The 24,499-nt window shown below is 43.2% G+C and overlaps 1 protein-coding gene across 13 annotated transcripts in view; it reads right to left on the bottom strand.

The window, feature by feature from the left end:
* GHR (growth hormone receptor) overlaps positions 1–24,499 on the bottom strand; it is a 436,004-nt gene that overhangs the window by 271,500 nt on the left and 140,005 nt on the right. For 9 of the 13 annotated variants that reach the window (XM_033932074.1, XM_033932056.1, XM_033932092.1 and 6 more), the window contains one exon: positions 19,287–19,390. The exons of the other annotated variants lie outside the window; for them this stretch is intronic. In XM_033932074.1, the coding sequence (XP_033787965.1) occupies positions 19,287–19,390 (104 nt within the window). The remainder of the gene's footprint in view (positions 1–19,286; positions 19,391–24,499) is intronic. 13 annotated transcript variants of the gene reach the window in all.

Below are 24,499 nucleotides of genomic sequence, written 5' to 3' on the forward strand. Positions count from 1 at the left end.
TTTTTTAAGGATGAAGGAAAACATTTTGTCCATGCATGAACTGGTAAAATAGTTCCCACAGTATGGTTCAAAGTTAATCCATATTCAAGCTGCAGGGTCTGTTGTTTCACTCAATTTTAAATGATTAAAATCAAGTTTACTTAACTCTTGATATACTATGCCTCTGTTCTGATCTACTAGTACTACTAAAAACCTAAGAATAGCCTTAATGGGTCAGACCAATGGTCCATCAAGCCCAGTAGCCCGTTCTCACAGTGGCCAATCCAGGTCACTAGTACCTGGACAAAACCAAAGGAGTAGCAACATTCCATGCTACTGATCCAGGGCAAGCAGTGGCTTCCTCCATGTCTTAATAACAGATTATGGACTTTTCCTCCAGGAAATTGTCCAAACCTTTCTTAAAACCAGCTACGCTATCTTTCTTTTCCCTTTTCAGTGTTTGGGCTATTAATTTTAATATAAAATGAGTCTGTGTTACTGCTGTCACTGTATTTATTTGCCGTTTTGTTTTCTGGTCCATCAGGATTCCAGATCAATCAGAACTGCAATTGGAATATGTCACTGTGAACCTTGTTTTATAACTAATCAAGGGATTCCCCCCCCCCCTTTTATATCTCCTCTCAACTTTAGTCCAGTTATTGTAACGATGGTATTCAACTGCAGATAATGTGGAAGAGATCGCCACGGAATCCTGCAATCACATGCCTTCAGTCTAGCACTAGATGTCACCACCGATGCTCCCTCTAAGCCAGTATATCGCAAACAGTGTGCCTCCTGAGATTTCTGGTTTGTCGCGACACACTGGCGAGGAAGAGAGTCATCCACGCCGGCTGCCTACCTACAGAATGTGCCTCTCGTGGCAAGAGGCAAGTCCTGTAGTAAATCAGCTGGCGTGAACAACTCTCCTCTTTTCCCTGCACTTCCTGGATCCCTGTAACGGCAGGGTCACGGCAAGACAGGCCTCCGAGCATGCGCGAGACGCCATCACATCAACTTCCAGGTGTCTTCTGGCCGGGGCACTGCATTTAGGGTGCTGCCGGCCGGAAAAGTTTGCAGGACAGTGCTCTAAGCTTAGTACGTGTGCAATTGCTCATACATTCTGGGGGGCATCGCTCACAGATTTTACATGGTCACTCATGAAAGTCTTTGCAAATCTAGTAAATGATTTATCTATATAATAAAACCGTAGGCGGCGCATGCGCACTCTAATCCGCGTGCTTCCGTGATCCGTATGTCCGTGGCCGGCAAGAGTGCACATGCAAACTTACAACAGCTCGCACTCACGGTCTGGCTGGCTCTTTAAAGTTTTTTTCGGTGCCGGCTCACCTGCTCCGCCTTCCTCTTCCTGCCAGTCTCAGCCGGACTCACTCCTCCCCCCCTGGCAGCCCTGAACCTGTTCCTCCGTTCCCCGCCCGACGGGCCGGTGAGTGCTGCGCCAGGGGCAATGCAGGTGGAGACTATCGGCGGCGGAGCCGGAGGGAAGGGGGGTGGGAGGCACGCGAAGCTGCAAGTCGCCGACTACACCCCCCCCTCTCTCGAACCGCACAAGGACTGCCGTTGACGAAATTTGCCCCACCGTTCCTTCCCTTCCTCCATCAGGTACAGTTCAGCTACGCCTATGTTAAAAGCAGCTGCTTTGAAATTGGAGTCCTGCCGCCACCGTAACACGTTCCCTCTGCCGCGGTCCCATATGTCAGAGAAGGGGCGGGACCAAGGCAGAGGGGAACGTGCTACGGCAGTGGCAGGCCTCTGATTTCGATGCGGCTGCTTTTAACATTGGTGGAGCTGCACTGCACCTGATGGAGGGAGGGAAGGAAAGGTGGTTGTGCACTGTTGAGCCCCTCTGCACGCGCCCAAACCAAAAAAGGAGCCAGGACTCTTCCCCACCCGGCGCCGGCAGACCCGAAAAAACGGCCCTACCGAACAGACCCGCGAGCAGGGTTGCCATGGAAACCTAACCGGAATTACATGCAGTCGGCAAGGGTCAGTGAGAGGGGATCAGGAGCTAAAGAGAGATTGAAAAAAACAAACAAACAGTGCACAAGTAGAGAGAGACACACAGACAGTCACAGAAGGACAGGGGGCTAGAGCAGAGATGCTTGCAGGGAGAAAAAGCTAAGCAGTAATGTTACAGCTTGAGAGTGCAGACTGAGGAAGAAAGCAGAGACAGCGCTACACAGGGAAATGGAGGGAGGAAAGAGACAGAAAGAAAAATACAGACAGACATAAATTCTAGCACCCGTTAATGTAACGGGCTTAACGACTAGTTTTTATATAATTCTTTAGGGTCATTCCATGTCAAGTGATCAGATTCTTGGAAAGTGCCCTGCATGACCATCACGGATTTTGATGAAACTTCATATGCAGAGTCCACCATATCTCAAACGAACTATGGTAAAGTTTTAGTTTCGCCTGTGGAATATTTGTGGAGATATAGCCATTTGTTTGACCCCATACCACAATGAAATACAGTACAACGATGACATTCTGACAACTTTGAGACACAATATCTCATGAGCTATGTTTCCAAAAAAACTGAAACTTAGCTACCCTGCACAACTTTTGGAGCTCTATTCAGTGCTACCAATAATAATTTTTGTCGAGCACTGAGTGAATGGCTGAATTACAGTAAACTTGGCCGAAAAACTTAGTGCTCCAAAAAAAGTCAAAGTTTGACATTACTTAGCTCCCACAATAATTGAGTAATAAATGCGAAATTTGGCGCATAATGTCTCAGTACAACGTTGTTTTCAAAAGTACAATTTCAACCTCCAAGTTCTTTCCATTAGTTTACAAATTAAGTGTAAAGTTGCTAATTTGTGTAAAAAGGCCAAAAATAGGGTATTTTCAGCTTGCTTTTACAGAAAAATACCTTTTAGAAACTCTTTCAAATCAGTCTCATTAGAAAGAGCATATTTCAAACCCCCTAGAAAAGTGGACTTCATTTTTCAACGCAGGTTAACAATGGCTGAAAAAGGGGGACAAAAATTATTATTGGTAGCACTGAATAGAGCTCCAAAAGTTGTGCAGGGTAGCTAAGTTTCAGTTTTTTTGGAAACATAGCTCGTGAGATATTGTGTCTCAAAGTTGTCAGAATGTCACTGTCGTACTGTATGTCATTGCAGTATGGGGTCAAACAAATGGCTATATCTCCACGAATATTCCACAGGCGAAACTAAAACTTTACCAAAGTTCATTTGATACATGTGGGACTTTGTGCATAAAGTCTTATCAAAATCCGTGATGGTCATGCAGGGAGCCCTTGATCACTTGACATGGAATAACCCTTTATTAATTTTTAAATAAATACAAAGTGCAATAGAACATACAAAAATTGGTACAATAAAACAGCACTTTTATCTAACAAAAATGATATAAGCATATTTCCCCCCTTCCCCCCTCCCTGGATGTGTGTGAACCTCCTATTAGAAATCAAAGGCTTATACTAGCGATTAGTTTTTACAAATGTTGTCAATGGCCCCCCAAGTCTCATTAAAATTTTTGTAATGGCCCAGCTGTTCCAAGTTCATTCGCTCATATCTATACACTTGGCACAAGGTTTTTCCCATCAGAAGTTAAAATGCAGTCTATCCCAGTTTTTTTGTAATTAACTGCATTGCTATCCCTGTCATAATGAGAAGTAATCTGTTCTGACCTGCACTAACTTGTAACAAGGTTCCGAATAACACAATGTCATATGACAACGGGATAGAAGATCCCAATATCCTATTAATTTTCCCCCAGATAGACTTCCAGAAGTTGAGTATCAAGGGAAAATAGAACAACAAGTGATCCAGTGTCCCTACTTAAAGATGACAGTGCCAGCATCTATTAGCCTTTGAACTGTCTACCTTTTGCAAACGAACAGGGGTCCAAAAAATTCTATACAACAGAAAAAACCAAGTTTGTCTCATAGACGTTGATGCTGTACATCTCATCCTCCAAGTCCAAATCTGTGGCCACTGAGTATCAGAAATCTGCTGCTTTATCTCAATGCTCCAAATGTCTTTTAGACTAGTTTTAGGCTTCTTATTCAAATATTCAGATATTAATTTATACCACTTGGCGGCCTGATGCCCTAGCAAATCTGTCTGGAAACAGGCTCGGCAAACTACACTGATTTTTTAAATTTCGCCAATCAGGGAACCCTTTCTGAATGGCCTGTTTCAACTGCAACCATTTATAAGCTTGAGACTTTGAGATGCTGAATGATTATTGCAGTTGTAATAAATTTAGCATTTTCCCATTGGAGATCACATCATCCAAAGTACATATGTCTGCCTGCAGCCAATGTGCTCACACGAAAATATTTTTTTTTAGAACTTGTCGTTCATATGAGGAAAAATCTACACACACCCAGCCCATCCTTGGAGCAGCTTCTCGCAAACTTTTCCAAGACATGGCACATGCGCAGATGTTGACACAGTGACATCATCACATCGATGTCCGTGCATGTGCGGCTGCCCTCCAGACAGGGCCCTAAGCTTGTTAACCTTAAAATGACTACGCTGGTGGGGAGGTATGGAGAGCAGGAGAGGTGCCGGCTGACTCGCCTACATGACGTGCTTCTCACGGAATACCTGGAATCTTACTGCGGCACACAGTTTGTGATACACTGTATTAGAGGGAACATTGGTCACCACTGCACAATGTTTATTACTCCTTAAGTGCAACATACCCATCTCTGCTCAACCTGGGCAGCAGAAGTTCTGAGCAAGAGCCCATTCCATTGCTGTCACTTTAAAATGACAGCACTTGTAGTGCAGAACATGCTTTAGGAATGGTCACTTGCTCAAAATAGAAGGAGCTGCTCTTTTCAAATTGCCTCTCCCTTTTCTCTACTCTCTTTTCAGCCAGCGGGAGGCAGTCTGCATAAGTGCAGTAGTTGGCGCAGACCGTGAATATTCAATGCTAGGCATTGAATATCTTGGGGGGATGGGGGAGAGGTTGGCCAGCGGTAGCTTAACCAGCTAAGCGAATATTCAATGGTGGCTCATTATGAGTGGGCAAAGATAGGCCTGCTATTTAAATGCAACACAATTTGTCCACTAGACTTAGCCGATCAGCACTGAATATTGTTGGTTATCGTGTGATATATCCAGTTAAATTTTCAGTGCTTACCGCAAATATTCAGCAGAGATAATCAAATCTATTTATTTATTTATTTAAAACATTTTAAATCCGCCTTTATCCAAGGTGGCTTACAAGTTTCCATACATAATAAAATTGCAAAATAAAAAGCCATACATTAAGTGGAAGAAAATACAGTTACAATAGTCTATCTGCATAGTCACAATATGAATGCATTCGAACTGTTCTTGAGTACCATCGTTCTTCACTTTCTTAAACCATTTACCTGTTGATCAGTGCTTGACCATGAAAAATCAGATTGACGCAGTGCTTCAAAAGGATATGGAAACTACGTATCATCAGATCCTACTTTGATGCCACTACTTTCACAATTTTAGTTCAGACATTACTTCTGAACATACTGGACTATTGCAATATTGTACATTTGATAAGTACTAAGAAAAATTTGGCTAGATTGACCCTGGTTCAGAAAACAGCAGTAAGAATGATTTATGGTCTGAGGAAGTATGACCACGTAACCCCCTATTACTGTGAGCTGCATTGGCTTCCAGTTGAGGCCCAGGTGATCTTTAAGTTAGGATGCTATAAAGTTACTTTTGGTGTTGCCCCATGATATCTTGCCGGCAGATTTGTTATAGTGGCGCATGAAAATAGTAGAAAATCTCATGCCCTATTTACATTCCCTTCAGCCAAGGGCTGTAAAAGTAAGAAACATCATGGGCATTGTCCTTCCTACCAAGCAGCTTGCTATGACAAAGATTTCCATCCATTATTAATTAAATCTACGTCTTATGAACATTCTAGAAAACTGTTGAAAACTTTTCTTTTTTCTAAATTTCTGATCAACTAGATATCTGTATATCATATTATTCCTGTATTTTTTCATAGCATAAATCTTTTGTTTACTGCATTGAACTTATGGCTATGCAGTCTAGAAATCTGCTATTATATTATGTTATGTTATATTTAAACCTAATTCAAACCCCTGTTATGTATTCACTTAAAAAAAGCTTGAACAAATAAGTAGGTTTTAAGCAACTTCCTGAATTCAAGGAGGTTTCTACAAAAACGTAGCACAATCTAATCTAATCAGGATTTCTTAATCACACTTCTGCAGAATATGTTCAAGGTGATTTACAAGATAAGAGGTCCATAAGGCATCGTGGGGAGAAGTTACATCGCATAGAAGGAGAAGGTAGAACTGTCGTAAAAGGGAGAGGGTTACAAAAAAAAAAACCAAAAAAAACCCCTCATTGTGGAGGAGGGCTATATTGTTGCGAGAGGGGAAGCAGTTACATCCAATGGAAGTAGGAGAGCAGTTACATCCAATGGAAGTAGGAGAGAAAAAACTCCTTAGGGAGAAGTCTCAGAGTGCTATTGAGGGAGGCCACGTTAGTGCAAGATGGGAGGAAAGTTACAATGAACTGTGGAGAATGGCTACATTATCAGGAGAGATTGCAGAGGCACTGAGTTAAATGAATTTATCAAATAAATAAGTTTTCAATCTTTTCCTGAAGGTAAGGTCCTTATGAGTGTTGGAAGGGTGTTCCAGGTTCTCGTAGTGATGTATGTGAAGAGGGCGTTGAATATCTGCTTGTATTTCACTTCCTTGGAGGTGGGAATGATCAGCTTATCCTGATTGAGAGGAAGAGGGAGGTGGAGAATAGGTGGGTTATATGCTCCGATGAATTGACAGTTAGTGTATGGTGTACAGTAGAGGATGATCAAAATGATTACCAGCTTCTTCAATTCATAATTACCATATTGTACTTATATAATATTTGCTTATATATCCTCAAATTACATAGTAGAGTAGAGAAAATTTAAAATTTGCACATTTGCACTTTTGGCACTATTTGGATACCTTTATCCACTAAGTCTCATTGAAACATAAGCCTGCAGAGCTACAAGAGTTGACCATTCAAGATAAACAAGATAAGTACAATAATTTATTCAATAGTACATAAGAGACAGTATTAGCATTTATTGGATGGTCTTGCATTATAAGATCAATTACAATGTTTAATAAGGGATCTAAAAATGTGATGATGGTCCCTCAATGATCTCATGGTCGCATGCAAGAGATAAGACATTGAGCACTTTTTATGTTTAAATATTTATTCACATATATGTAATTTGAGGATATATAAGCAAATTATAAGTACAATATTATATAAGTACAATATGGTAATTATGAACTGAAGAAGCTGGTAATCATTTTGATCATTCCTAAAGCACTACCGGCAATTTAGATATTTATATTCCTGTATTTTTGTAGTTGTACAGCAGAGAATAACACGGGGAAAAGAATTGTCCCCATCTCCACCCCGTCCCTGTGAGCTCGGTCCATGTCCCTGCCTTGTCCCTGCGAGCTCGGTCCCTGTCCCATCCCCGTGAACTTGGTCCCTGTATCCACCCCGTACCCGCAAGCTTGGTCTCTGCCCCTGCCCTGTCCCCGCAAACCGTCTGATCCTATCCACACAAGCCTCGAATAGTCATGATTTTATATTGAACTTATTTTATTAAAGTATAAAAAGAAACAATATTCTGTACAATTGTTATTTTATAAACACAAATAATACAGAGCAAGGATTAACAAAACCCCTGTCTTCCCTCCCCTTCACAAATATCCCCTCCACTATCGAGAAAACTGAATAAGCCAAATTATTACAGAATGCTACACAGAAAAATCATGCTAACAGAATACCACAGTCACACATGACAGGAATAGTGTTAGGGGAGTGCAACTAGGACAACTGCCCCCTGGTCAGAGAGAGCCCTAAGCCAGTTGGAAGATAAAGAAGCACTACCTGGGCTTTGCAGTCTCCAGTTATGTCTAACACCAGCTCTAGCAGGATACATATTTCAAATCTAAAATATTCTAATCACAAAATTGAAAATAAAATTATTATTTTCTACCTTTTGTTGTCTCGTTATTTTATTCTTCAAATCATGTTGGTCACAGGCACTGGTTTTCTTTGGTCTTCTCTTAACTCACTTGCCAGGATCTCCTGACTATTTGACATTTCTTCTTTCTCCATGCTCACCATCCACCTTCTATCTCTGTGTATGTATTGTTCCCCACATTCATCATCTCCCTTCTTTATGTCTCCTATACATCCCTTTCTAGTATTTCCCCTGTGCCCATCTCCATGCCTTCATCATTTCACCATTCTATGATCCCCTCCCCCCTGTGTACAGGGAGTGGGGAGAGAGAGAGAGAGAGAGTGATCCAGGGTGCATCTCTCCAACTCCCTCTTTCCTATTTCTCATTCTCTCATTCCCCAGATCATATGTAGCATTTTTCACCACTGCCCATCAGCCCCATGCCCAACATTTTTCCTTCTATCACCTCTCTCCATCACCATGCCACACCTCTCACTCCATCACTATATCCAACATTCCTCCCCCTTGCATCCCCATCAATCTGTCCCTCTGTTCTATCTCCACCACCATATCCAACATTTCTCCCTGTCATCCTTCTCTTTCCCATGTATCTCTACCTCACACCTCTCTCTCTATGCCTGACAATTTTCCTCTTTCTTCCTTTCCCCATGAACACCATCTCTTTCCCTCTCACTCACACACTCATGCCCAATAATTCTCCCTTTCTATTCCCTCCCTCCCTCCATATGTCCCAAGTTAGTGCCCCCTATCTCCCTCCCTTATTTCCCAAGTTCATGCTCCCTCCCTTCCTTCTGTGTCCCAAGTTCATGTCCCCCTCCCTGCCTTCCAGCCTTTGTCCCAAATTTGTGCCCCTCCCATGTCCCAATGTGCTTCTTCCCCCCTCCTTTCTCCCATGCTCATATCCCCTCTCTCTCTTACTTGTTCCCTTCAGTGCCGCACTCGGTCCCTTCAGGGTTGCCAGCTGGGCCGCTCCTTCCTGCCTTCAGCTGCACTTGTTCTTTGCAGGGACGCGGGCAACGGCTTTTGCATGCTGCACATGCCTGACCCGCAAGCCTTCCCTCTGACTTCAGATGGAATGCTTCCGGGTCAGCCATGTGCAGCGTGCAAGTGCTGCTGCCCGCATCCCTGCAAAGAATAAGTGCAGATGAAGGCAGGAAAGAGCAGCCCACCTGGAAGGAGGACTGTTGAGGTATCTGGGATCCCCAGCTAACCTGGAAGGCTTCCCTCCGATGTCAGCTCTGACATTGGAGGGAAGTCTTCCGAGTCGGCTTCAGCAGAGTGGGGCATGCAGCTGGCGGGCAGGAAGAAGGCCTGTTTACAAATGGGATCCCCGGTGGCGGCGGTGAACAATAGTGGTTCCACATTGGGGAGGAAGGGATGGGATACCTGTGCCGTGTATCCCCCAAGTGATTACTGGCGGTAAGGAACAAGGGGGTGCTTCCAAATGCGGGAACAAACCTTGTCACCGTTCTCACAGGCAATGAAAAGTTTTGTTCCTGTGTCTGCAGTGAGTCAGGCTTTGGCGTCATGTCATTCTCTAGTGCAGTGGTCCCCAACCCAGTCCTGGAGCACCACCAGGCCAATCGGGTTTTCAGGCTAGCCCTAATGAATATGCATGGAGCAGATTTACATGCTTATCACTTTCATTCTATGCAAATCTCTCTTATGCATATTCATTAGGGCTAGCCTGAAAACCCGATTGGCCTGGTGGTCCTCCAGGACAGGGTTGGGAACCACTGCTCTAGTGTACAATGCAGGAAATTTTAAACAGGATCAGGGCATTTACTGGCAGCTAGTAAAGTTCATGGCAGTATGCAGAGACAGAATCAAACTTCTTTAGGCTGAAAATTAGCCTGACTGCAGTGTTCTGGATCAATTGGAGTCTGTACATTTGGAAGGAGGTTATGCCTGCATAGACGGAATTGCTGAATATTTGCAGTTAGGCATCTAAATGCTATTTAACTATTTAGTGGCTTTGAATATCGAGGGGAGAGTTATTTATTTATTTATTCAATTTTCTATACCATTCTCCTAAGGAAGCACAGAATGGTTTACATGAATTTATTCAGGTACTCAAGCATTTTTCCCTGTCTGTCCCGGTGGGCTCACAATCTATCTAATATACCTGTGGCAATAGAGAGATTAAGTGACTTGCCCAGGGTCACAAGGAGCAGCGTGGGTTTGAACCCACAATCTCAGGGTGCTGAGGCTGTAGCTTTAACCTCTACGTCACACACACATACACACATATGGGGATTAGAAATAATTCCATGAGAATGCTTCACATGCTTTCTTCACTATGCGCTCTCTGAGCGCTGCCACCCCCTATCCCTGACGAGGTTGCCTTTTAGTGATTCAAAGGTATATTTCATTTTCTTTACTCTAAAGTCTACTGTGAAACCCAATGACTGAATCATCCAGCTTTTTCAGGGCTGGATGCATAAAGCTCCGGCAACACCAGGTTGGGAACAATTATCATTTTCTGATCGATGCTCAGCACAAATAGCATGCAAATTATATGTACACTATTTGTGCTGAATACTACTGTGAAAGAGAGAAGAACTGTGCCTGGTGCTGTACACAAGAGCTGAGTGTTAGGCACAGTTCTTGTGCACAGGCCCAGCCCGTAAGCAGAAGCAAGAGCAAACCCCCCCCCCCCCAAAAAAAAAAAAAAAACCACTTCCACCTGCAGCTGAAGCCTCTTTTGCTGTGTCAACTTTGGAAATCTTTTTTTTTTTTAGTTACATGTGGGTTTCAGATGCGGCGGCTATTAGATGCGGGACACACGCGTGCACAACACATGCAAACTGTTCAAATTAAAGCAAATTGCTGCTACCAGGGAAGTCACCAACAGCTCAAGACCCGTCAGAAAATTTGTGTGCTCATTTTAATATTAATGAGCCCCTTGTAATACACTTACATAGGATTCTGGTGACTGCAACTTCAATTGGTAAAAGCCCCAATGCCCTTTTGCACATCAGAGGCTGAATAATTTGCAAGTACGACTGGCTACAACCAGTCTTACATACACGATAAGCTTTTCATCCTCGGGCCTTAATGGTTATAATGTGTACTGCCAACTGATACCTATTGACATAGGCAGAGGCAGATTAAAACATGAAAAACGGCACATTCCTAGGGTTGGAAATATTTAGTGATTCTGTCAGACGTGCTCTGGAATCAGGAGGCTAGTGTTGCCAATTGTCTGGCTTTTTTCAGGATTCTACAGATTGTTTGCATTAATGTTCAGGACGTATCTGGGAGTATTTTGTAGTTTAAAACCTATTTTGTACACCGTGCTGTTGGCAAACTGAAGTGCGGTTATAACTTTTAATAAACATAAACTTACTGATGGCTTTTCAGTCCTTCTCCTGCATGAATGAACCTGCTTTCAGTGTCACTAGCAGAAGGATCCAGCCAACAGAAAGACACTGGAAGCAGGAGCAGTTGAAGGCAGCTCTAGTCAAAGGAAGGGAGGGGGAAAAGTTCTGTGCCGTACAAGTGAAGCTTCTGAATGAGAGAATGGCAGAGGACAGGAATAAATTCACAAGAAGCACTGGACATACTATAACTACTACTATTTATCACTTATATAGCACTGAAAGGCACACACAGCGCTATACATTTTGACATTTAATAGATGGTCCTTGCTCGGAAGAGCTTACCGTCTAACTTGGACAGACATGACACATAGGGTTAGGGATGCAGAACTCAAGGAGTTAGGAGTTGAAAGCAGTCTCAAAGAGGTGGGCTTTTAACTTGGCCTTGAACACTGCCAGAGGCAGAGCCCGCCATAGGGAGTTTGTTTCAAGCATATGGCACAGCAAGGTAGAAGGGACGGAGTCTGTAGTTGGCAGGAAAAGAGAAGGGCACAGATAGGAGGGACTTACCAGCTGAGTGGAGCTCACGGGCGGGGTGGCGGGGGGTACATAGGGAGAGATAAGTGTAGAGAGATAGTGAGGGTCAGTAAGAGGAGTTTGAATTGTATTCAGAAATGGATGGGAAGCCAATGAAGTGACTTTAAGAGAGAGATAACATGAGTATATGCAGCCAAATTCTGGATGGTTTGGAGGGAGCAAGAGGACCGAGCGGAAGACCTGAGAGTAGTGAGTTGCAGTAGTCTAAGCACAAGGTGATGAGGGCGTGGTAAGGGTTTTGGTAGTGTGCTCAGAGAGGAAGGGTTGGATTTTGGTAATATTATAGAGGAAGAAGCAGCAGTTTTTATTGATATGTTGTATCTGGGTGAAGGAGAAAGAGGAGTCAAAGATGACCCCAAGATTGCAAGCAGACAAAACAGAGAGGATGAGAGTATGGTCCACAGAGAGAGAAAATGGGGGAAATGGGGAGGTGGGTTTAGGCGGGAAGATGAGTAAATCTATTTTGGCCATAATGGGGGCTGCAGGGAGGTAATCTTATGAATAACATCAGGAAATACTTTAAACAGAGAAGGTAATAAAACACCTGGAACGCCCTTCCAGGAGAGGTAGTAAAGTCAAAAACGGCAAGCTAATTAAAAAATGCATGGTATAGACACAAGAGATGTCTTAATAACAGGACAGAAACACAACATGGCTTTTGAGGTGTTATCATGGGTAAGAATAGTGGGAACTGAAACCGATGCCAGAAGACTCCTATGGTCTGTGTCCCACAAATGCAAAAGATGGTTAGCCAAATCCAGCAGATGCCAGACAGACTTCTGTGGTCTGTCTCCAACAAATGGCAAAAAACTGAAAGAAGATTCTGCATCTCCAGTATTGGGGGAACCGAGGCTAAGGCCAGACAGACTCCTACAGTCTGTATCTTGCAAATAGCAAGGAAAATGAAGCTTTGGAAACTCCAGTGCTGGAGATCGCTTTATTATCATATGCTGTGCGTGAGAGTGCTGTGCAGCTCAAGGAGAAAGGGAAGACATTTTGATTGGTAAGCTGAATACTGCTAACTAGAGAATGACACAGGGACACATTTGTCCACATCCCTGCAGGATCTATCACCATTCTCGCCCTGCCCCATTTCTGCAAGCTCTGTCCTCATCTGTGCAAGCCTCAAACACTTTAAAATTGTAAATGTTCAAGGTTTGTGCAGATGAGGACAGAGCTTACAGGGATTGGGCAGAGACAGAACTTGCGGGAAGGGACAGAGATGGAGACAGATAAAGCGGGGATGGGGACAAATTTGTCCCCATGTCATTCTCTACAGTGTCAGCAATACTTGGAGTCTTGGTTAGTGGGAAAGGAGATGGGGCTTGATATTCCATCTTTGTGTGGTTACATCAAAGCAGTTTACTTATTTTATACCTGAGGCAATGGCGGGTTTAATGATTTGCCCAGCGTCACAAAGAGCTGTCGTGGGAATCAAGCCCAGTTCCCCAGGGTCTCAGGTCACTGCACTATCCACTAAGCTACTCTTCCTCATATCATCCCTGTCATGTTGGTTGCCTATAGGATTGGCATGGTGAAGACTTGACAACCAGCATTTAAGGATGGGTGACTGGGGTTTACACAGAGTGATAGGCAAGACTCTGGCCATCCTGGGGGGCAGACTGGATGAAGTTTTTATCTACCATCATTTACTGTGTTACTACTGGTGCTGTTAGTTGTATTAGTAGGGGTATTTTTGTAATATCTGTCAAGGTATAGGATAACGGGAATTAGAGGAGAAATAATGCTAAAGCCAGGGGGTAGGATTGGTGGTGGTGGGGGGGGGGAGGGAGAGTAAGATTAAATGTTTCAGTGTTTATTTGTTTTCAGGTTGCAAGATGTAATCACTGTGTTGTGGTAATATAGTACCTATTTTTACAGGCCCACTTAAGGGACAACAGTGCGTCCTTATCAGCTTCTATTTGTAATCAATGGTTGAGGGAGAGTTTACTGGTTGTTATACTGTTTGGGGGCTTAAGATTTTTTACTCAACCAGGCTATAAGGTTGTAATAAAATGCTTCGTGGTCAAAAAAAGATCTAATTGAAAAACAAAACCCAAGGCATGTCAGTAGATCTGAACCCTATCTTTCCTGGTTCTCAGCCAGTTACTCTCACCATTAGGCTACCCCTCCACTAACCTATATTGTGACAGTGTTACATGCTGTCTTTCCAGTTATCATCATCAGGCTGGCAAAGGTTAGTGCAGTTACTTCCGTTTAAATGGTATGAGATCATCCAACCAGTTCAGAGTCTAGTATCATAAATATTGTGTGCTATGAGGTTTCTGTGAATCTTGTGATCCACTAACAACCTATAGGGAACAAGTTGGATTAAAAAAACAAAAAAAAAACCCCACAAATGCTACCATCTGTACAAAGCTTCACAGTCAAGTTTCCACAATTTCAAAACGTGGAGGGGCATTTTCTCAATAGTGCGTCCAAGTTGGTTACATGATGATTATATTTGTATTTTTCTAAACCACTTAGGCCTAGACGGGTTAGAAAATTTTTAAATAAATAAGTCAAACTTTGAATGTATCCCGTAAGATGTCCAAATATAGGGGCTGTGAAACATCCATTTTCAAAACCATTAGATGTTCAAATTTGGGGGGGGGGGGGGGGGGGGGAATTGACCTATTTGGATATTTTGGCCTTTAGGATGTCTAACTTTTTAGGCCATTTTCAAACAGAAAAATGTCCATCTTCAAAACGTCCTAATCTAGACGCTTGGACGAGGGAGGGGCCAGCATAGTAATGGATTGTCCACACAGACATCCCATAGAGGGTACTGCTGTGAACTTTACATAAAGGGTATCAAATGTATATCTCACCATAACCCCCTTACAATTTATGGTGAACATCCAAAACTCCTACTATATCCACTTGTGTACCACCCCAATAGCCCTTATGGCTTCAGGTGGCACCTATATGGTAGTATAGTAGGGCTTGGATGGGTTTTGATGGACTCAGACTTAATACCATAGATGTTATGGTTAGAGTGCCTTATGGGCCTCGGTCCTCCTCTCTATGGTTCACTAGTCCCCCCACCAGGTAACTCTACACACCTGATGCTCTACTAGGCTTCCCCATACCAGATGCTGCTGTTCTAGAGCCAGGTTTGTACCTTTTTGTTCTCATTTTTGTGTAGTGGAAGGCGGGTCAGTGAGCACTGGGGGAGTGTAAGGGTGTCTTACCTTGATGAATGCAGTGATCATCTGGTTAGTTTGGGCACCTTTGTGGCACTTAGATGCTTCTAAAACAGGTTTAGCTCCGAACATCTAAGTTCCATCCATAAGTCTTATAAAATGTTAGATTATCGCTGCAAGACATCCAAATCTAGCTTGCCTTTATGCATGCCCAAAGCCTGCTCATAACATGCCTCCACCACACCCATTTCAAGCTCTGGATGCACAGAGGTTGGGACGTCTCGCTAGACATCCAGAAAGGTGGTTTTGATTATTGGCACTTGGACGTTCTGGCGATTAGAATGTCCAAGTGCTGATTTAGGATGATTTTTGGACATTTATATTTTTTGATTATGTTTAAATGACTGGCTATATAAATGCAGTACTACCAGAGATAAAGTCACAAAGCAGGAGCACAGGTGACACCACACTTTCATTTTTCATGCAGAGCTCCTGAAGGATTCTTTCAACTAAGCTTACTGTTTGGCACTGGTGCTTCATTAGACTGAGAGCATGGCAGCTTGCCAGTCTCTTGCCCTGTTTAGCAGCTGGTAAACATAAACCAAGGCTTCAGAAGCAATTAACATTAATATCTGTAAAATGTATTTATCTTGTATTACAAAAACATTTGCTTTTACTTTTATTTGCTGATTTTAACCTCTAGTTGGCTCTCCTAACATTATAACCCCTCGCTCTTGTTAATCTGTTTAACAAGACTCAGCTGGAACTTATTAGTAAGTATAGCTGACAGCCACTGGGACTACTACTTAGCAAGAGGATGCTCCACAGACAGAAAGCCTTCCCAATCATGACCTTCCCAAGTGAACAGATTTTTTTATACAGTTGACTCCACTTAAGTGCACGGCCTTCAGACCGGGTCACCACGTGCGGTTAAACGGAGTGTGCACTTAATAGGAGTGGGGGGGGGGAGGCTGTAGTTAAGCCAGCTCAGTTTAAATATGGCACGTGGGCTGTGCAACAAACCTACTGCAATCCCAAGGTTTATCACAGGAAAATTCAGGAAATCATATAAACCCTGGTGCAGAAGGGCAGACCAGGTCAGAGCCCATGACAGTAATTTAGCTGACTATCCTATGAGCAGTGAAGATGAGAATGAGTCAGAACAGGAAAGGTTTGCCTTACCTGAGGCACTGCCAAAGCCAAGCAGGAAATCTATGCCCTGCTATTACCCAGTTACTGTAAGGCCGAAACCAGAAAGAAAGTTTCCCTCAGAGAAACGTCACAGGCTGAGAAAAGAAAGCCCTTCCCCCCTCAGAAGCCAAGGGGGTGTGGTTTTCCTCAGCTTAATGCGAGGCTCAGCAGAGAGCAGGGGGAGAGACAGGAAGCTTAGTGGGGGACTGAGCATACCACAGACCAGCCAGCTGAGGTAAACAGCACTGATTGGGAGATGACAGAGGATCAAGCAGAAGGTAACTTGACTCCAGATTTTCTTATCTCAGAACCAAGTGAGGCTATGGTCTTTGAAGAGAGTGGTGCTGTAGCAGCTGAAGCTTGGCCAGAGAAAATGGAAGTGGCTTGAAACAAACGTGAGTTTGCTGGATGTTTTCTTTGTTGCTTTTTTCCTGGTATGCAGACTGTGGGTGCTGCAAGAGAAGGTATTTTTGGACTGTACAGTTTTCTGCATTTTTTTTCTCTGTGCCTTAAAACTAAGGAACTGTATCTTTCACTGAGCAGAACAGTGGTTAAACTAAGTCAAACGCTGGGCAGGAAACTCAGCTTGTTTTGTGTGTATGAAACAGTGCTAACAAAGCTCTGTGCTCAGAGACCAGCTGCTAGCTGTTGCCATAGCAGCCCATTGATTGCACTGTGCCTGCTTTCTCTCTTAAACGTGGTGAAAATCTCTGTGAGTAAATAGCTGGTATATTTGCACTGCTAATTACCATCCTTAAGAACCATTATTGTTTCTCTGCTGCATGAATGTTATAAAGCTGTCTCTGGACTGAAATAAGAACCTTTTGTTCAGAATTATAAGTTCCAGTTTAGCAGGAACTTGTCCAACTTTGTCTTGAATCCCTGGAGGGTGTTTTCCACTATAACAGACTCTGGAAAAGTGTTCCAGTTTTCTACCACTCTCTGGGTGAATAAGTACTTCCTTACGTTTGTACGGAATCTATCCCCTTTCAGCTTTCAGCTTTAGAGAGTGCCCTCTCGTTCTTCCTACCTTGGAGAGGGTGAACAATCTGTTTTTATCTACTAAGTCTATTCCCTTCAGTATCTTGAACGTTTCGATCATGTCCCCTCTCTGTCTCCTCTTTCAAGGGAGAAGAGACCCAGTTTCTCCAATCTCTCACTGTATGGCAACTCCTCCAGCCCCTTAACCATTTTAGTCGCTCTTCTCTGGACCCTTTTGAGTAGTACCATGTCCTTTTTCAAGTGCTGGACGCAGTACTCCAGGTGAGAGTGCACCATAGCTCGGTACAGCGGCATGATAACCTTCTCCGATCTGTTTGTGATCTCCTTCTTTATCATTTCTAGCATTCTGTTCGCCCTTTTCATCCCCACCCACATTGCGCGGATAGCTTCATCGACTTGTCGATCAGAACTCCCAAGTCACTTTCCTGGGAGGTCTCTCCAAGTACTGCCCCGGACATCCTGTATTCGTGCATGAGATTTTTGTTACCGATATGCATCACTTTACACTTATCCACGTTGAACCTCATTTGCCATGTTGATGCCCATTTCTCGAGCTTGGTTATGTCACATTGCAGATCTTTGCAATCCCCTCGTGTCCTCACTACTGTGAATAACTTCGTATCATCTGCAAATTTAATCACCTCACTCGTCGTACCAATGTCCAGGTCGTTTATAAAGATGTTGAAGAGCACGTGTTCCTTGAAAGACCATTGAAAAGTGCAGTTCTAGGCTGTTGCCTAGGGATAACAACCTGAAAGGCTCCCCTAGTTCCAGGGGGACCACACTAGATTTAAGCAGTGTCACGCTCTTTGGGGGCACAGGTGTGAAAGCTGCTTGAGCCTAAAGAACAGGAAAGCTATGCCCTACAGCTTGAGTGGAAGCAGAGCATTCACTTTCCCAGCTGTCCCAGCGCTGTGTGAAGCCTAACCATTGTGGCCAATCTGTTCTGCAAATGGCTTTCCTCCCAGTCAGAACGTGATTGCATTTAACCGGAGCGAAGGTAACGTGAAAGAACAGAGGTGGGACCTATGACATCAGCACGCATAAGCGGATTGTGTGCTTATCCGAACTGCAAATATCCAGAGTTTACATCCATTGACTTTAATGTAAAAAAAACGGGACCTTGGTAGTAGGGTGTGGATAACCGACGTGCACTTGGTAGTAGGGTGTGGATAACTGATGTGCACTTGTACTAGCCCAGCAGGAAAACCAGCATCCTCCTGCTGTGCTGAACTTTCTTTCCTGTTGCTGCAGCTTCCTTTTTCCTGCCAGCTTTTCTCTCCTGGTGCTCAGTGGGCTGCACTTGCAGCAGTTGTATGACTGGGTTTTTTTTCCTGGGGGTGGGGGTGAGGAGGTCAGCAAGCTTGAGTGAACAACTACTTAGAACACAATCTGGCACAGCATAATGACCACAATCTAGTAGCTGGCATTACATACGGGCCTAGAGAAAATCTTTGTTTGGTTCCAAACGAATAGGCCAATGGAAAAACCAAATGAATGGGCCAACAGTAGCCAACAGGGAAAAAACAAAACTGTTTCTAATCAACAAATGGGGTGGAAACAGCCTAAGTTACCAACACCATAAAATTGTCCACAGGAGAATGGCTAGAGCTGAACCTAGACATGATTCACATCCAACGCATCGTGAAAAACACTTGTGGCAAACTCTACTGGGTCAGAGGACTAAAACCCTACCTAACCAATCAAGTGATGTCCAACATAGTAATATCCCTGGTACTCTCAATCTTTGACTACTACAATGTGATCCTGCTAGGTGTTACAAAGTATATGATCAGGTAGATTCGAATAGTACAAAATGCTGCAGCTAGATTTTTTCTGGTACAATCGAAGCAAACGAGTGCCACCCCGCTACTGAAAGAGCTACACTGGCTCCCAATTGAAAGCAGGATGAAATTCAAGATCATGTTGCTGACGCACAAAATCATTCATCTTTCAGAACCACAATACCTAGCAAACAGAATTGACAACCATAAACCAACTTGTGCCCTATGCTCGATCCTAGAATACCTACTGGAAATACCCTCCTTCAGAGACATCAAATACAAAAACGTCAGGAAAAGAATGTTCTCGGCGATGGCCCCAAAGTGGTGGAACTTTCTTCCGAGGGAATTAAATCTAGAAAAGAACACCATAAAATTCAAGAAAGGAATAAAGACAATACTCTTCACAAAACACTTTAGCAAATAAAGAAACAATAAGGGAGAACAGCAACATGGAGGAAACAGCAGGCCTCTTGGAACATGAAACGGTGAACTGAGAAATAATAAAATGAAAGATAAATATATGACATATAGAAATTATAATACTATGTATGTACACAGATGGTATATATAGGTAAGATATACTTATATTTAACTCATGTATTTGTAACACCTTTATTGAAGCTCATGTATTTGCAACACCTTTACCGAAGCTCATGCAAACTGCTCTGAACTGACTCCCCAGTCATTAGTAGCGATACAGAAGCATCCAATAAACATAAACAAACATAAACATACACGACATCATCGGTTCAAATCATAACTGCCTACCTCCCATCCACCCCCATCCAAAGGCTGCCTGTGCTGAGATGCTGCCTTGATTGAATGCTTGCTGCCAGGTGGCCACTGAATGGCCAGAACAGCCGTGTAGCCATAGCCTACACAACAGCAGAGGAGAGCTCTACTGCCCAGCATCAAAGATGGGTGTCCCTCTGTTGCTGCTAGCCTGCTTTCTGCTCATTGTGGGTCTAAGATGGTCACCGGACTTGTCTTGGAGGTATAAGAATAATTTAGAAGTCGGTCGCACAGGTAGACTCCATAGTTGTGTAGCCTGCACTAGCCTGTTGATCTGCCTCTGCATGGGGCTCTTTAGGGCTCATGTCTGACAGCTGCTATAGTGTCACTGCAGTGACTGTTTGTGCTCCTGGGTATGGACTCAACTTTCACCACCGTTTTGCCTCTTCCTCTAAGCGTGATCCTAGCAAGCAAAATAATTATATGCAAGGGAGTGAGGACAGGATTCAAAGCAGTGGCTTTCAATCCCATTGGGTCCTGGGGGAGGCAAAGAGAGAGAGAGCTATAGGTGATGAAGAGTGGTTGTGTTTGCTAGGAGTGGATGGGACTAACAGTGGGGAGTGGTTAAAACTACATCTGCTGGGGGCAGTGGGCAATGGAGAAAGGCTAAAGCTGCAGCTTTTAGGGACAGTGGCTGGTGGCTTTGGCTTATCTCCCATTGTCCCACCAACCTCAGCCTAAAGCCTCTCTCCATTGCCAGATGGTAGGCAGTAGGTGGGTGGGTAAAGGGGAGAGCAGTTGCTTCCTAGCTACTTTTTCCCTGCCACTGTGGCTATCAACTTGCTGTGCATCATCTTGAGCATATTATGAATTTGCAATTTATAAATGCGTAAATGATTACATTTTTAGTCATTACAAGTCTGGCTCCTAGATTTTTGGGCTGGTTTCTAAATCCTAAGACACTTTGTCAAACCCTGCCCTAATGTATCAACAGATTATATGCCTTTCAGGTGTCAGGCAAAATGGTGAGGTAGCCCTGTCAGGCAAAAATCTATTTTTTTTATTGGACACTTTCAAGCATTAATTATGTTTGTAATAATCTGTTATAACTGAGCTTTTGGGCTGTCAAGTTAATGCTGGGATTGGCTAGGTTTTGCTGATATAAATCTTATTTATTTAGAGGAAGAAGTTTCTGTAGCAAATACATATTAGGTTCTGTGGAAGGAATCAGGTATAGAAATAGGGAAGGGGTTTAAGGGATGTTGTGCATATTTAATGTTTTAATCTGTTTCTATATTTTTAATAACCATAATTTTGACTGTGTACTGTTCTATTGAAGATCCTGTTTTGCATATTGTTAAATGTTTTAGTCTATTAAGAGGCCCTTTTATTAAAATGTGGTAAGTTTTTACACTTATGTGTTGTAATTGCTGGGGGTATGCCCAGCATGTCCTCAACATTTACCATACTGAAATGTTGCTTGCCATGCCTTAAGACTATTCACCAGAGAAGGCATTAAGTATACCTTACGAATTGTACAAGTGACAGCGGCAAGTACTCTGCTAATTTCAGTGTGCAGTCCACACCCATTCTTCACGCATAGCTCATCCAGTTTCCACCCCCTAAGACAACATACAATTAATGCGCAAATTAGCATTTGCTATCATGCCATCACAGTAACGGTTATTGTGCTTGTGTGGTTAACAGCGTATGTTAATTTGTATATTAACTATTTAATGTAGTTTAGTAAATGGGCTCGTAAGTCTGCTTTGAGTTTGTACAACCAAGAAAGACATTCAGCGTTAAAGGATCACATTCACATTTCTCAAATAATGCAGCACACATTATCCAATGCAGAGCATGGGAAGAGTATTATTTTGTTGGTGAAACAGGCTGTAAGTTGAAAACAAGAATAATACAAAACAACATATGGAAAAGATCAAGGCGACACTTCTGTAGAGGAATGTAAGACATTTGAAATGAAAATGTTTAAGCACTTTGAAGCAAGGACACATGCAGTTTTCATAGGACTGGGTATGTTTTTATTTAGAACATAAACACATAAGAACATAAAGTTGCCATAGTGGGTTAGACCAACGGTCCATCTAGCCCTGTATCAGTGACCAGTGTAGGTCACACTACCTTTGCACTAGGCAGGCAAGTGACCAAGTGATCAAAACAAGTCAACCAGCCATCTAGCTATCGAAATACCTAACAATTGAATCTCCAGCTAAAACAGCCCTCTTAACCCTTCCGGAGCGGAGCCTAAGGAGCTCATAATCGAAACGGAAATACGTCTACAAACTGGCTTAAATCGGCACTTAGATGATCAGTAAGACAGATCATCCAAGTACCGATAATCGAACCGGGTTTTAGACGTATTTAAAAAAGACCTAGGCCTTCACAGTGCTGCTGAATGACATGAGCTAAAAGGGGCATGTCAGGAGTGTCGAGGACGGGATTTGGGATGTGGGCCATCCTAGACTTAGTTGTACTGCATGTTTAACCGAAAGTTTTACAACACTGCCTAGACAGAACCTGGACATTGTGACTTAGGCCATTTAAAACCAGATCTAAGTAACAAGAAGGTATCCAAAGTGACCAGATAAGCACTGCATACACAAAGTACCGGGCCCCACACACTGACCCAGTGATCACTGACCCCCCCATACAAATCGTAATAACAACTTTACATATCTGCCTCCAGAACATCAGCACCTAGCAGCCTGGCATATAGAAAAGCCTAGTAGAGCTACACAGAGGTGGCTTAAGTGGTCTTGGGGGTGGGTTAGTGAACCATGGAGAGGAGGACCCAGGCCCATAAGCCACTCTAATCACTGCATTCATGGTGAAACATGTGCACCCCCCAAAAAAAAGCCCAAATCCTTTTGTACTGCCATACAAGTGGCTCCTGCAGCCATAAGGGCTATTGGAATGGTAGATAGGTGGGTCTAGTAGATTCTGGGGATGTTTTGGGGGGCTTACCATGACCTATAAGGGAGCTGTAGTGAGATATTTATGTGGGACCCTTTTTGTGAAGTTCACAGCAGTGCTCTGTAAGGTACCCCACTACTCTGATGCCATGTTTGGGTGTCCAGTCCATCACTTTTCTGGCCCCTCCCACGCCCAAAAGGTATTTTTCTAGGCGTTTGTGACTTGGACAAATTTTTGGATGAAAATGGAGTATAAAGATGGACGACTTAGCGGTCTGGGTGATCAGACGGCTGGACTTACAGTTGGACGATAAAAAAAAAAAAAAAAAAAATTGGATGTATTTTTTTGAAAATGGACCTTTTCCCGTATCTGACTTTGGGCAACTTGCAACTTAGGCCCAAAACGGACTTAGATGTTTCTTTTGATTATGCTCCTCCATGGCTCTAATTGGCCCAGATGCATAAGGCCACTCCCATAGGAGGGTCCCTAAACAACATGGGCCAATCAGAGCCTGAGGCCCTTCCCCAGTGCATCCAAGGATACACTGGGGAGGGGAAGGCCCACCATTTTGAAGAGGCAGGCCAGCTGACCGGAGGGAGTTGGCATTCCTCTGGCCAGCCATCTATGTAAGGTAAGGGGGAGAGGGCAGGGGTCGTCGGAGGCACGGGGGGGGGGGGGTTGGGAGCGGGGTGTTGCTTGGCAATGGGAAATATTAAGCATTTCTCATGCTGCCGGGGGGGGGGGGGTGTTTCTTGGGAATGGGAGAGCATGGGCATCTCTCCTGCTGTCAGGGGATGTTGCTTGGTAGAGAGAGTGGGCATCTCTCCCGCTGCTAGGGTGGGGTGTCGGGGGTGTGTGTTGTTTGTCAGGGATAGAATGGGCATCTCTCCCACTGCCAGGGGGGGGTGTTGTTTGCGGTGAGAGAGTGGGCATCTCTTCTGCTGCCAGGGATATGTGGGGTTATTAGTGCTGTTGACGCAGCAGGAAAGAGTGGGCATTTCTCCTGCCAAACTTCAATTTGGGTTGTTTTGGGGGTTTTAAAAATTTTAATTTGCGTGTGTTTTTTCTTTACCACTATCATTTCAGGCAACTAAAATCTGCAATGCTTTTTCATCTTCAATTAGATGGGAATTGTTTTCGGAGAAAAGTAAAATCTTATTTGTTCTTTGGTTGACAGATGTTAGGCCTAATCAATTAATTGTTTCATTATTTTAAGAACTAGAATTTTCTTTTAATTTTACTTTCTCAACATTATTCTTTTTTTTTTTTTAATTCTTTATTGATTTTCTAAACTTTAAAAGTGCAATACATAAATGTGTATCATATAATAAGTTAATAAAAGCACATTCAACTTACAAATATGCATAACCAACCATTTTCTCCCCCCCACCCCACCCAATGATTATTCAATAAAATACAGAAACATAGACTATCCCAATAACCTTACCCTATTCAGATTAAACATATCCTCCCACCCTCCTCCCACCCCAGGTGGATATACTCAAAAGTCAAATTAGGACAAAAATAGCCCGCCCCCCTTTCCTGGATGTATACGAAAATAAACCAAAGACCTACTAACGTTATTCTATTGGTTAATATGAATTGAAAGATAGTTGCGGACTATAAATGTATCTGTAAATAAAGTAATAAAGTCTCCTCTACAGAGGAAAAACAGTTTTCAACATAGATCATAAATATAAGAGAATTTCCCCATTCTCTTTCTTTCTTTCTTTTTTAAAAATTTATATTAAAATCATAAATACAGAAATACCAAAAAGTAAGAAATTACAACCAA

Source organism: Geotrypetes seraphini, chromosome 1 (assembly GCF_902459505.1).
Source record: "Geotrypetes seraphini chromosome 1, aGeoSer1.1, whole genome shotgun sequence".
In the NCBI taxonomy this organism is placed as follows: Eukaryota; Metazoa; Chordata; class Amphibia; order Gymnophiona; family Dermophiidae; genus Geotrypetes; species Geotrypetes seraphini.